The following is a 14,093-nucleotide window of genomic DNA, read 5'->3' as shown; positions in this document are numbered from 1 at the left end:
GGTAGTACTGGAGATTGACCTTGAGGTTTTCACGCTAGCTATATGCCTAGCCTTTTTTTTTTTTTCCCTATCACTTATTATTTTGTATTTTGAAACAGGGTCTTGCTAAGTTGCTAAATTGACCTGGATGGGCTCGAAGTTGTGATAATATTGCCTGAGCTTCCAGGAGGGCTGGGATTACAGCTGTGTGCCACCATAACTGGCTTCTCAGTAAGTTTTTAGAATACTTTTAAAGTTACTGGTACCCCCACACACAATGCTTTTAACGTTACAATTATTTTTTCCCCTTGAATAACAACTATTTATTTGATACAGGGTCTCACTATGCAATTTGGATTTGTAGTAATCCTCCTGTCTCAGCCTCCCCAGTGCTTGTATTACAGGAATGTGCCACCACGCCCGGTTTGGGGGCTGGCACAACTGCAGATGGAACTCACAACTAGAGATCGAACTCAGGACTTGGCGCTTGCCAGGCAGGCGCTTAGACACGGGCCTATCTCTCCAGCCCCCAGCTTTTTGAGATATTCACTTGAGATAAAATTCACTCTGCATACACTTCTCCCATTTAAACTCTACAGTTCAGTAGTTTGTGGTATATTATTTTTAGCAGCCTAAGTAACATTTCAGTTACTTTGAAAGACTAATTTGAGTCTCAGAAATAATTATACATAAATTTCTGTTTTATTTTGTTTTCTGGAACTGGGGATTGAACTCAGGCCCTTGCGCTTGCCAGAGAAGCACTTATTCTACTGAGCCATCTCCTTGGACCCTTCTGTTGGTTTTGATTACTTTTTTTGGTCTTTTTGAAACAGGGTCTTGATAGGCAGTTCTGGCTGGCCTGGACCTCACTTTGTAGCCCAGGCTGGTCTCAGTTTGAAACGATCCTCCTGCCTCAGCCTCCCAAGTGCTGGGATTACAGGCATGCACCGCCATGCCCATCTTAAATGCATTTTTTATTTTATTTTATTTTGCTCATCAATGGCCAGAAATTATTTTTCATGGTTCTAGAGTCTAGGAAGTCTTTAAGGTGGAAGTGCTGGCAGATTCTGTGTGACACTAGCCTGCTTCCTGGTTTGTAAACAGCCCTCTTACATTCTGACATGCTAGAAAGGGAAGGGAGTTCTGAGGCCCTTAATATAAAGGTGCTAATCCCATTAAAGATCCCACCCTTAATATTCTCACCTTGGGGCTTATGATGTCAGCATATGAATTTTCCTAGGACACAAACATACAGATAGCAACAGACTTTTGACATGGGGAGTATAGCCAATGAGAAGCATCCATATCTGCGATCTGCAACCCACCAGTGCACTAGCGGTGAGGCTGTGTGTGTAGGCTGCTCTCGGCTAATGGCTGGGTGCAAGAGGAAGCCAAGACAGGTTCATTTGTGGAGACTGGGCCTTCTGCCTAGTCACTGTGGTGAGCGCTGAGTTTATTTACTGTGTTTATGTTTGGGATGAGTTAAAGACAGCTCCTTTGTGAGTACCATTTTACAGTACCATGGGGGGGTTGGGACAGTATTTCACTATGTAGTATAAGCTAACCTTGAACTCTGTAGACTAGGCTGACCTCAAACACAGTGCACACCTTCTTCAATCTCCAAGTGTTGGGATTATAGGCTTGTACCACCAACGCCCAGCCGTTTTTATTTTTTGAGATAATAGTAAAAATTATTGATAATTTAGATGTTGCAAAATTTTGAGAAATTTTACATATACAAATCTGTTATATACGATCAAAACAAATAGAGACTGGGCATGGTGGTGTATACCAATAATCCCAGCACTTGAAGCCTAGGCTACACGGTAAATTCAAGACCAACCTAAACTATGTGACTAGATATAGTCTCAGATGATGAACTAGTACAAAGATCTCGGTGTCCCTTTCCCTGCTTTTCTCCAGTGGTACATTTTGCCAAACTGTAGTATCATAACTAGATATTTACATTAGTAGAATTTGAGATGCAGAACATTTTTCTCATCTCACTGGTGTGTTCTGTTGCTTTATGTTGTTATTGTTGAGAAAGAGTCTCACTGTGTAGCCCAGGCTGGCCTCTAACTTGCAGTGGTCCTCCTGCCTCAGCCTCCTGACTGCTGGGATTACGGGTTTGTGCTACCACACCTCACTGTCTATTGTCTTTTTAAAGTCAACACTGATGTTATTTCTGCCCTCAACCCTTCACCCACTGGCAAGGAGACAACCAGTTCACCGTTTGCCTAATTTTGGTTGCAAAGAATGCCAAATAAAGGGAGTCATACAGCTTTTTGGGATTGACTTTCCACTCAATGAAGTTCCCCAGAGATTCATCTCAGCTTTGTTGTGTTATTACTGGTTTGATCCTCTGGTATCTGCTATAAATGAACTACAGTTGATTTAACTCTTCATAAATACCTGGCATCTTCCTTTTTTTTTTTTTTTTTTTTAATTTTTTTTTGTGTGTGTGTGTGTGTGTGTGGCCAGCTCAGCCCACCAGGGGGCAGGGCTGGCTGGCATGTGGTGCTGGGGGATTGAACTGCGGTCCCTGTGCTTTGCTAAGCTTGTTCTAAGTAGGTGCTTTAGACCACTGAGCCATCTCACCAGCCCCGTGGCATCTTCCTTGTATTTTTTATATAATAGCTAAATATTAGAAGTCATCTATACATCCATAAATAGATGGTTGCATAAGGAAATTATTTATATACAACAGAGTACTACTCTACAATAGAAAGGACAAACTGGAGTACTTTGTAGGATTTTTTTTTTTTTTTTTTTTTTTTTTTTTTTGGTGGTACTGTGGATTGAACTCAGGGCCTTGTGTCTGCCAGGGAAGTGCTTTATTCTACTGCGCCATCTGTCTGGCCTTGGATGAGCTTTGAGACCATAATATTGGAGTAAATAAATTAGACACAAGTGTAAATATCACATAGTTTTTATTATATGAGACCCAAAATATAAAAAAGTAAAATAAAAGATACATAAATGAGAGATCTGTTGTAAAAGAGAAAGGGATCAAGAGATGGAGGGAAGCTGGGGGTGGTAGTACTCGCCTATAATCCCAGCACTCCACTTGGGGGGATGCCTGGACTACAAAATGAGCTCACAGCCAGCCTGAACTGCATAGTAAAACCCTGTCTCAAAAAGACAAAAAAAGAAAGGAAAAGCCAAGTGTAGTGATATACACCTGTAATCCTAATGCTCAGGAAGCTGAGGCAGGAGGATCATTGTAAACTTCAGGCCATCCTGGGCCACATAGGGAGACCCTGTCTCAAAAAGAAAAAAAGAGAGATCGAAGGAGGAGGGAAGGGAAAAGGTATGAAAAAAGAATTAACAATGTGTTATGTACATGCTCCAGCTCCCCAGGATTAATGTAATCCTTATGTACTGAGAAAATGTGCTAATAACAAGAATTAAAAAGAAAAATAATTACCCATTCTATTTGCTCCACAACTTTGCCAGCATTTGGGGATGTTACTGTTTTTATTTTAGCCATCCTAATACATGTTTAGTAATGTCTCGTTGTGATTTTAAATTTGCTTTTTTTTTTTTTTTTTTAAATGTATTTGGTACAGGGTCTCACTGTGTAGATCAGACCAGTAGTGCTCCTCCTGTTTACAGCCTCCCAATATGGGCCAAGGAGATGGCTCAGTGGAATAAGTGTTTCCCTGGCAAGTGCAAGGGCCTGAGTTCAATCTCCGGTTCCGCCAAAAAAAAAAATACAGCCTCCCAAGTGCTGGGATTACAGGTGCATGCCACTATGCCCAGTCTTAATCTGCACAGGGGATGGGCCCAGGGCCAGCATGGCAGGCCCACGATCCAACCTGGGCCTCTGCCCTGTGCCTAAGCAGATGCTTTAATCAGCTGAGCTATTTGGCTGGCCCTAAATTTGCATTTCTTTGATGGCTAATTATATTGAATACCTTTTCATGTGTTTATTTACCTATTGACAAATAAATCCTGTTGATTAAAATGTACACATCTTTTTCATGGTTGGAAAATTTTTTTTTTTTTTAATGTATTTGGTACAAAGTCTCACTACGCAGCTCAGACTCATAATGACCCACCAGCTTTTACCTGCTCCAGTGCTGGGGTTACAGATATGCATCAACATGCCCGGTCACCAACTCAGCATGCCTGGGGCTTGGAGCCTGCACAGCATGTGGTACCTGGGATTGAACCCCAGTCCCTGTGCTTGCCTAGGCAGGCACACAGTTCACTGAGATATCTCACTGGCCCAAGATTTTGACTCTTGAGAGGGGCTTGGCCTTGAAATTTGTGATGCTTCTGCCTCAGCCTTCCTAGTAGTTAGGATTCCAGGCATGTTCCACAACACATAGCCTGTTAGCTGTTGAATTTTAAGAAAAAAAAAATTTTTTTATGTGAGTATATTTTATAAGAAAAAATTTTTGACAGTAGCGAAGTTTTATATAAAGTGGGAGGGGCTGGGGAGATGGCTCAGTAGAATAAGCGCTTCCCTGGCAAGTGCAAGGGCCTGAGTTCAATCCCCAGTTTCACCAAAATCAATCAATAAAAGTGGGAAAAGTCAGGGATAACCTGCTTGGGCCCCCGTCCTGTCCCTCGGACAGGAGCTTTCTTTCCATCAATAAATATATTCTGCTCATTAAAAAAAAGAAGTCAAAAAACGCTCTGCAGAGCAAATTTGAGCTAAGGAAAAGTAGTAGTATGCCCTATAGCAAGAGAGCAGGCAACCATGAGTCTCAGGCAACTGCGTTTCACTCTGTAGCCCAGGCTGGCCTTGAACTCATGGTGATCCTGCCTCAGCTTCCTGAGTGCTAGGATTATAGGCGTGTGCGACCATGTCTGTTGCGAATTCTTTTTATGTTCTAGATAATACTAGTCTTTTTTTTTTTTTTTTTTTTTTTCCCAGTACTGGGGATTGAACTCAGGACCCTGCACTTGCCAGGCAGGCGCTTATTTTACTGAGCTCTCTCCCCAGCCCCTGTACTAGTGTGGCTTGTACATATTTTCTCCTACTTTGTAGATTATCCTCATCTTAACAGGCTTATTTCAAAAATATTTTTAGTTTTGGTGAAGTCTGATTTATCAGTTTTGTCTCACTAGATTGTGCTTTTGTTTTTTTATTTATTTATTTATTTGAGAGAGAGAGAGAGAGAGAGAGAGAGAGTGAGTGGTGTGTGTGTGGCCAGCTCAGCCCACCAGGGGGCGGGGCTGGCTGGCATGTGGTGCTGGGGGATTGAACCGTGGTCCCTGATGCTTTGCTAAGCTTGTTCTAAGTAGGTGCTTTAGACCACTGAGCCATCTCTCCAGCCCCTAGATTGTGCTTTTGGTCATCAAGTATTAAAATCTAGGTTTTTGTTTTGTGTTTTGTTTTGAGACACTCAGTGTGTAGTTGAGACTGGGCTAGAACTTACTGTGTAGCCTCATCTGGCCTGAAACTCACAGCAGTCCTTCCTCAGCCTCTCACCAGAATGCTGGAGTTACAGTTGTGTGTTACCACTCCTGGCTCCAGCTTTTATCTGGAATAAACCTTACTAGGTCATAGTGTACAACTGTATGTGTTACTCAATGCTATTTGAGGGGAGAGAGGCCGGCTAGAAGTCACCCCTTTTCTGCTGCCATGACCTGCTGCTCTCTGCCATGTGCCACTCTGCCTGGAAGCCAGCTGAGTTTAGACTCAAACTTTAAACTGTGAGGGCTGGAGAGATGGCTCAGTGGTCTAAAGCACCTACTTGAAACAAGCTTGGCAAAAGCACAGGGACCGCGGTTCGATCCCCAGCACCACATGCCAGCCAGCCCCGCCCCCTGGTGGGCTGAGCTGGCCACACACACACACACACACAATAAATAAATGTAATAAATAAAAATAAATAAATAAAAAATAAAATAAAATAAAGCTAGGTACTATCATACTCTATAAAAAAAAAAAAAAACTTTAAACTGTGAGCTAAATAAACCTTTCCTTCCTTAATTTTGGGTGTAGGATATTTTGTCCCAACAATGAGTAAAAAGTGGGACAGAAGGGAACAATATTCATACATTCTTTTATGCCACTCCCCTTGAGACAGATTCTTACTATGTAGCCCAAGCTGACTTCAAATTGAAGATCCTTCCCTGGCAAGTGCAAGGGCCTGAGTTCAATCCCCAGTTCCACAAAAAAAAAAAAAAAAAAAAAAATTGAAGATTTGCCTCCACCTCCAGTATGCTGGGATTACAAGTGTGTGCCACCAGTCTAGGCATTTGATTGATTTAAGAAATCTTAACTAGGTTGTGTAGGCTGTCATCTCCTGCCCCAGCCTCTTGAGTATCTGGGATTATAGACATGCACCAACATGCCTGACTCCCAGTGCTTTTTATTTTAAGGTTATTTTATTTAGTAGGTTTTTTTTTTTTTTTTAAATGTATTTGGTACAGGTCTCACTAAGCAGCTCAGATTCACAGTGATCCTCCTGTTTTGTCTCCCAAGTGCTGGGATTACAGGTGTGCACCACTACATGGGGACTTGGTGGCCAGCTCAGTGCACCAAGGGTCGAGCCAGTGCAGCATGTGGTGCCAGGGATTGAACCCAGGTACCTATGCTTGCCTAAGTAGGTGCTTTAGTCCACTGAACTATCTCACCAGCCCTGTAGCCTTTATATATTTATTTTTTGTTTTTGGTGCCGAGGACCAAACTCAGAGCTTCCAGCTTGCTAGGCAAGCATTCTACTGCTGAGCCAAATCCCCAGCCCCTCTTTATTTTATTTTGAGACATGGTCTTGCTTATGCTATTCTCAGACATGTGGTGCTTCTGCCTCAGTAGTTGGGATTACAGGCATGCATCACCATATCTAACTTTTGATTATAGTGTTCTAAGAAAAAGGTGTTTCTTTGAGACATGTCCCTGCTGTAGTCTAGGATAGCCTGGAAAGGGCTATGTAGTGCAGACTGGCCTTGAACTCATAGTTCTACTTCAGTGCAGGGATTACATGTGTGTGCCACCACATCTGATGACAGTGGAATTTTTTAGAGCCTTGGTGTCTGTAGGTTGCTGTTCTTTGTAGTGGAGGTTGTCCTGGTTCTTGATGTGAGGAGTGCCCTTTGGTTGCAGTCTGGAGGGTGAGTAGACATGAACTTTCCCAGGTCTGGGCAGAGCAGGCCTGGCTTCCTCCCACTGCTGGGAGGGCTTCTGGTCACTGTTGGGTGAGTGCGCCCTGCTGGGGATGGGTGGGGGTTGGTGGCCACTTTGCTGCTGGGGGGCTGGAATCCAGGCTCCCTGCCCACACCCCTGAGTACTAATATACTGTGGCCTCTGGTGGGCAAAGGTCAGGCTGCTCTGTGCTTCCCCGTTGCCACCTTGCCTGGTGCGTGAGCTGGAAAGGCAGGTTTTTGTCTATGTTTGTTCCTTGGCATTTCCAAACTGTAGTCCTCTGGAGTCCTTAGGGCGGGACATGGGACTAGAAAGGAAACTGGGCAGTGGCTGCTGTCTCCCTCTCCACATCCTAAAGTCCCTGGCACTCTGCTTCCTTTTGTCCACTTTGTAGGGACCTCTGTGCTGTGTTTGAGGCAGTCTTCTTGCTGGGTGCACTGAAGTCCTCAACTTAGAGTGAGTTTTGTTCTGGAAGAACATTTGTGAGTTGGACAAGCTTGACAAAGTCACACACCTTTCATACAAATATACAATGTAAAGTGTAAACAACCAAATGTGAAGTTTGTTTACATTTGTGAAAGTTTGCAGCTCCAGTGTTAAGTTGGAGACTCATTTAGGCATGTCTTGAACTCCAGCACAATCCTCTTCCCTCAGCCCCCCTAATATACTGGTCCTAATGTTGAGTGAGTATTGGTTAAAAAAAAAAAAAAAGAAAAAAAACACAACTAGAATTGTGTTGTAAAATCTAATGAGAGGGGCCGGGGAGATGGCTCAGTAGGATAAGCGCTTGACTGGCAAACGCAAGGATCTGAGTTCAGTCTCCTTTTTTTAAAAAAAAAAAAAAAAAAAAACCTAATAAGGCAGGAGGATCTCAAGTTTGAGGCAAGCCTGGGTAAACTTAGCAACATGGGAAGAGTTTGTTTGAAAGGGGTGGAGAAGGACTCAGCTCCTGGCTTCAATCTCCAATAGCTTTGTTTCTATATGTAAAACTTGTTGCACACTACACAAGAGAAAGTGTGGGGTGCGCTGCTCCCCACAACTGGATACATATGGTTGCAACAGCCATGGCTCTGTGTGGATAGCAAGCTCCTTTCTGGGCAGAGGCAGGGCCCATGGCACTGTCTGCTGTGGGCAGCTTTCTTTTGAGTCATCAGATGGCAGCATGAAGCTCTGTCCTCCTGAGGTGTCCAGCTCACTGCCTTTAAGTGTGGCCCACCGGACCCAGCTTTTGAGGACACCTGGGGAGGGTGGGTGGGGTGTACATGTTGGGTGTGGTGCGGTGTCAGTTCGTGGGCTGTCCTTGTATCTGCACCCATGCCGCAGGTGATAGGCGAGGTCGTTCTGGGCAAAGCCCAGCAGGTGGGTCAGAGGCTTCTTGCTACTTAGATGATAATAGTGTTAGAGGGGAAGATGGCCCTGAGCAATAAAAAAATGGCACCAAACAGCAGCTGTCATAGGTTTTTGTTATTGTTGGGGCTCTTTGTCTTAAGTTTGTTAGAGGAGAAAAGTTGGAATGTCATTGAAGCAGAGAGAACTCCTGGATTCACTTACAATTTTCACCTTCTAAAGTAAGGTATAGATAAATAAATATAAAAATGAAGTAAGGTCCAGGGTCTAAGGTTGTATATTACTGTTACATTCAGAATATATAGCATGTTGGGGCTGGGGAGATGGCTCAGTGGAATAAGCGCTTCCCTGGCAAGCACAAGGGCCTGAGTTCAATCCCCGGTTCCGCAAAAAAAAAAAAAAAAAAAATACTGCAGAATATATAGCATATTCACTTTCACTTAGGAGCAGATTTTGTTGGTTTCTTGTTTAGTTTTTATAGAACCTGTTCAATTTTCCCTTTTCCTCTCTTATCAGTGGAGCAGCCAGAGGACACTGGGCCCAAAGCTCTCTGAATCTAGGTATTCTGAGTGCATCTGGGCCAAAGGGAAGGGCTTGACTGTGCTAGGTGCAGGCTGTTGTGCTGAGCTACAGACAGTACAGATGGTGCTTTTGGAGTATTTCTGAATGTTTCAGAGCATAATGTTTCAGAAGGTAGACTGCATTGTGTATGTGCGGACATGAGTGGTTTTTTCGTTTTTGTTTTGTTTTTGTTTTATGATAGAGTCTGCCTATGTTGTGCAGGCTGGCCTTCAACCTGCTTATGTTGCCTGGGTTGGCATCCCTTAGCAGTCCTCCTTCCTCAGCCTCCTGGGTGCTGGTATTACAGGTGTCTGCCACCACACCCAACAAATGAGTGTGATTTTGAAAATTCATTTGATTTGTTTTGGGACAGGATATGTTGCCCAGACTGATCCTGAATGATCCTTACATCAGCTTCCGGAGGCTTGCACCACCACACCTAGCTAATAGTCTATTTTGTTGTGGTGCTGGAAATTGAATCCAAGGCATCCAGCATGTCACGCCTGTCTCCACCACCGAGCCATGCCCCCAGCCCTGGAGGAGGGGTGTAATTTCAGCTTTGCTATCAGGACACCTGCCTCGAGGCAAATTCATGAGCAAGGAAGTGTTATTAGGGCAGGAGGTACATAACCCACCCCCGCCTTTTGGCAAGCTGAAAGCGAGGCTCTCGAAGGGCCCCTTTTGCTGAGTTGGTGGCCCTCTTCAGGCCCAAAGTACATCACTACCTACAGGCAGCAGGATTCTTGAACTTTTTTTTCTCCCAGTGTCAGGGATTGAACCCAAGACCTTGTACATGCTAGGTAAGCTCTAGGTAAGCTCTCTATCACTGAGGTGTATTGCCAGCTCTCTCTGAACTTTGAACTCTTTCAAGTTTTGATGGATCCATAACTGCTTTATAAAATGACTCTTTTTTTTTTTTTTTTTTGCGGAACTGGGGATTGAACTCAGGACCCTGTGCTTGCCAGGCAAGCACTTATTCTACTGAGCTATCTCCCCGGGCCCAAGATGACCTTTTTTGAGACAAGGTTTTTATTGTCTCAGGCTGGCTTCAAAGTTGTGTCCATCTGCCTTAGCCTTCTCAGTGCTGGGATTATAGCTGTGTGCTGCTGTAATCTGTCTGGCTAGTTGGTGATAGGTTCTGGCCCAAGCATGCATTACTGAATTGTTATGGTGGTCTTCTAGTATGGCTGAAGCCCTTAAAATGACAGCTTATCTTCCAGAGACCACCTCCCTGCTTCTTCTCCAGCACCTTTCCCCTGCCTCAGGGAAGGCCCCAGTCAGCTCCTCAGGTATCTCTAAACATCCTCCTCCAACCCCACCCCTGGCAAAAGGCCACAAAAGCCTCAGCCTCCCTTGTTCCAGTTCAGGGATCTCTTATCATCATCAGGTTCTCTCCGTGTCCTCAAAGATAGCCCCTTTCCCTTTTCCCTTCTGCCTCTGTTTTTGTGCTACATAGGTGTTTGATAAACCTATCAGTTAGTTTGAGGTTTTTTTGTTGTTTGTTTTTTAAGACAAAGACTCAACTGTGTAGTTCAAATTGGCCTTGAACTCTATAGTCCAAACTGGCCTCGGATTTGAGATGGTTTTCGATTTGAGGTGGTTTTCATCTCAGCTTCTCACGTGCTGAGAATACAAGCGTGTCCCACCATGCCCAGTTTAAGATGGCTGGCTTTGAGAGGGGAGTATGGGTTAGATTAAGGAAATCCTGCCTGTGTCTAATTAAACTTCTCCCTCCCTCATCCATGACTCAGCCTCTGCCTTTCTCCAGTGTGGGAGAACTAGGTTTCTTTCAGTCAGCTGTCTGCCTGCTGTGGGGCAGAGGAGGGACCTCACTGTCAGGAAGATTGGCTTGAGATCCTGGCTCTGCTGCTGGTGTCCTGTGATCTGGGTGAAACTCAAGGAAGCAGGGACTCTTTCTGGTAGCTGCGGTACAACAGAACCTTCCAGAGAGCATGTGGGTTTCCGCCTGGGTGATTACCAACTGCCGCTTGCTGCCCGCCCTTTTCCTTGGCCCAGCCCAGCCCCGGTGCTGTTAGGACACCATCCCCAGGCAGGCCTTCCTGTGTCCTTGTCCCAGTGCTTGTCCCCATGCTTGAAGTGCCTCCTTCCCTTCCCCTCCCCATCCCTCCCTAACCTGGCCTGTTCTGCATCTCTCCCGCATCCAGGACTTTAAGGGATCTTTCTGTAGTTATTTCTCAAGGGTAAATTATGTACAGTTAAGTAAAGCAGTTTTCTAATTTTTCCCTTTTTCTAGAACACTGAATATAGGAGGTGCTCTGTAGTTTGTAATTAGAAAATTTATTTTCGTTTTGTGATTACTCCTCATCCTAACTTAATCCTCGTTACCTTTTTAGATGTTTTTTTATACAATGTATGAATGTAGTGAAAGTCACATAGCTATTAAATCATTCAAACTAGTTTTGAACTTTTTCGCTGTGGGCTGTACTAGGGATGGAGTATTTAGGGCCTTCACATTATATCCCTGGGCATTTATTTATTTATTTATTTTGCAGAACCGGGGATTGAACTCAGACCCTTGAGCTTGCCAGGGAAGTACTTATTCTACTGAGCCATCTCCCCGGCCCTTGGGCATTTAAAAATAAATTTAAAAAAAAAATTTTTTTTTGAGGGCGGGAGAGATAGCTCAGCTGTGTAAGTGCCTACCTGGCAAGCACAAGGTCCTGAGTTCAATCCCCAGTACTGCAGAAAAATAAAAACTTTAAAAAAAGAAAAAAAAAATTTTGGGGCTGGGGAGATGGCTCAGTGGAATAAGTGCTTCCCTGGCAAGCGCAAGGGCCTGAGTTCAATCCCCGGTTCCGCCAAAAAAAAAAAATTTTTTTTTGAGGCAGGGTTTCAGCAGGTCGTTCATTAAGTTGCCCGGCCTAGAGTCTTGTGATCCACCTACCTCACCCCCCTAGAATGCTGGGATTATGAGCATGCACCATCACACGTGGTTGATTTAGTTTTAAACTTTGTTAAGTGCGGATGATAAGGCCTGCAACTGTGTACCTACCTCCCTGGTGTTAGTCAGCTTCCTGTCCCTGTGCCAGCTCCTGGGACTGCTTGAGCAGGGAAAGATCCATCTGACTCATGGTCAGATTTCAGTTTGTGGCGGGGGAAGCTGAGCATCCTGGTAAACATGTGGTGACCCCCAGGAAGCAGAGCTCGGGAGGAACTGGGAGGGGACAAGTTTGTCCCTGAGGCTGGGTCCCCTTCACTTCCCTGCCCTAGCCTGGCCTCCTAGTTTGCATCATTTCCCAGGAACACTGTCAGATTCAGATGACTTAGAGCTCTCCTTCCATTTGCTGTCCAGAGGCCTCCTGAATGCTGCAGCGTGGGGTGCCCAGCTCTGAATTATGACTGGGCTGGTGTAGGTCCTAGTAAGAAACCAGAGCATGTGTCGGTGTCACATAGTCGTGTGGGCTGGGCACCATTGGGAACCTTCATACAGGCTAGAATCCTTCTGTTCAACAGACAGGAAAGATTTTTTTCCTATAGCTCTTTTTTAAAATTGTAATGGTTCTCCTTTTAAGCTTTCTTGCTCTTTTTCTTTAAACAGGTCATTGTGAAAGACATCAGGACAAAAATGTTTCACATAAGGACTTGTGCTGCTAAGTTGAGGCCGTTGACGGCCTCCCAGACTGTTAAGACATTTTCACAAAACAAACAGGCAGCAATTAGGACGTTTCAACAAATCCGGTGCTATTCTGCCCCGGTTGCTGCTGAGCCCTTTCTGAGTGGGACTAGTTCGAACTATGTGGAGGAGATGTACTGTGCTTGGCTGGAGAACCCCAAAAGTGTACATAAGGTAAGGCTCACAGGCAGGTCCATGTTGGTAAGGCAGCCTGGCACCCAGTGGCCACCCAGGTAAGTGTATATCCCATGTGGTGCCAGGCAGGCAGGTGGCCAGAGTCCTGCATCTATTGCCACGTCCTCTGCCTCAGACCAGTGTGACCTCGACAGAATCCACAGTCCTCGTTTTGTCCAGCAGTAGGCACCAGGCTCAACCCTGCGAAGATACAAGGAAGCACAAGTGTGGCCCTGTCAACCTGCAAGGCACAGCACATAGCTCTGTGAGGACACCAGGAGTCAGTGTGGCCCTGGGAGGACAGCAGGAAGCATGCATGTGTGCTCCAGGACCTCTCCAAGAGCGACTTCCGATGAAGCCTCTGAGGACAGAAAGGCCAGAGTACCTTGGAAGGAGGGGGCCTCAAAACTCCCACCCCGACTGTCCTGAGAAGACACTCTACCATGTGACACTCCTTAAAGTCACCTTGTGTACTTTCCCTATGGCCTTCAATATTATTGTGTTCCTACTGCCCTCTTGCTTTCCCTCCTGTCCTCCTTCCTTGACAGGTTTGCTGGTGGAAGCCATGCCACAGGATTGTGTGTTTATTCTTTGTGGCCTGTGGAAGTTTGTAGGTTTTAGGGGCCACTTCCTGATTTTTGCTGATCTAGTGCAGGGCTATGCAACAAGTGGTAACAGGAGGCACGTCCCCCCAGTCTGAGGAGGAGCAGGAAATAGTCTGGACAGGATACCGCTCTGCATGGGCAAGGGGGGCTCACTCGGCCTATGATGACCCTCACCATGGTTGAGTCGTTGCCTGCCACCACTGCTGCTGGGGCCATCTCATCAGAAAGGGTCTGTGCCCATCACCCTGGGAGTGAGCTTTGCCTCTGGGGATCAGTAACACTGAGGGGCAGGCACACTGCTGTGATGGTAGGAGCTGTGAGCCCTATTTGGTAGCAGCTTCCCATGTCCACTTGTAGGGGGCCTGCCCCTTAGCTCAGTTATTTAAGTGGCTGCTTCAACAAAGCAGTCAGGCTCAGGTTGCTGTGGTTTGATCCCCACAACTCAAGCCAGCCTTGCCCTGAAGGCATTCGGAACAAAAAAAAAAAAATCCATGTCCACTTGTACCTGAGCTGGCTGAGACCTAATTTCTTTCTTTTTTAAATGTTTTTTAATTAATTTTATTGAGAAACAAACAGTAATGAGACGTTTCAAAACTGATTAGGACAGTTTCAATAATTAATACATTGCATATTGTTGTCTTCGTAGTGTTTATTCATAGTACAAGATGCAGAGAGACCTAGTTTTTTTTTT

General features: G+C 45.1%; 1 protein-coding gene across 3 annotated transcripts in view; it reads left to right on the top strand.

Annotated features, from left to right (window-relative positions):
- Ogdh (oxoglutarate dehydrogenase) overlaps positions 1-14,093 on the top strand; it is a 73,187-nt gene that overhangs the window by 1,646 nt on the left and 57,448 nt on the right. For 2 of the 3 annotated variants that reach the window (XM_004630367.2, XM_023714478.1), the window contains exon 2: positions 12,549-12,797. In XM_004630367.2, the coding sequence (XP_004630424.1) occupies positions 12,576-12,797 (222 nt within the window). In that variant the 5' untranslated portion in view covers positions 12,549-12,575. Of the gene's footprint in view, positions 1-10,805; positions 10,944-12,548; positions 12,798-14,093 lie in introns of those variants that run through there. The other variant, XM_023714477.1, reaches the window with a different exon arrangement.

Source organism: Octodon degus, unplaced genomic scaffold, assembly GCF_000260255.1.
Source record: "Octodon degus isolate 3935 unplaced genomic scaffold, OctDeg1.0 scaffold00035, whole genome shotgun sequence".
Classification (NCBI taxonomy): Eukaryota; Metazoa; Chordata; class Mammalia; order Rodentia; family Octodontidae; genus Octodon; species Octodon degus.
The sequence above is the reverse complement of the archived record's forward strand: the minus strand, read 5'-3'. Positions and strand labels throughout refer to the sequence as shown.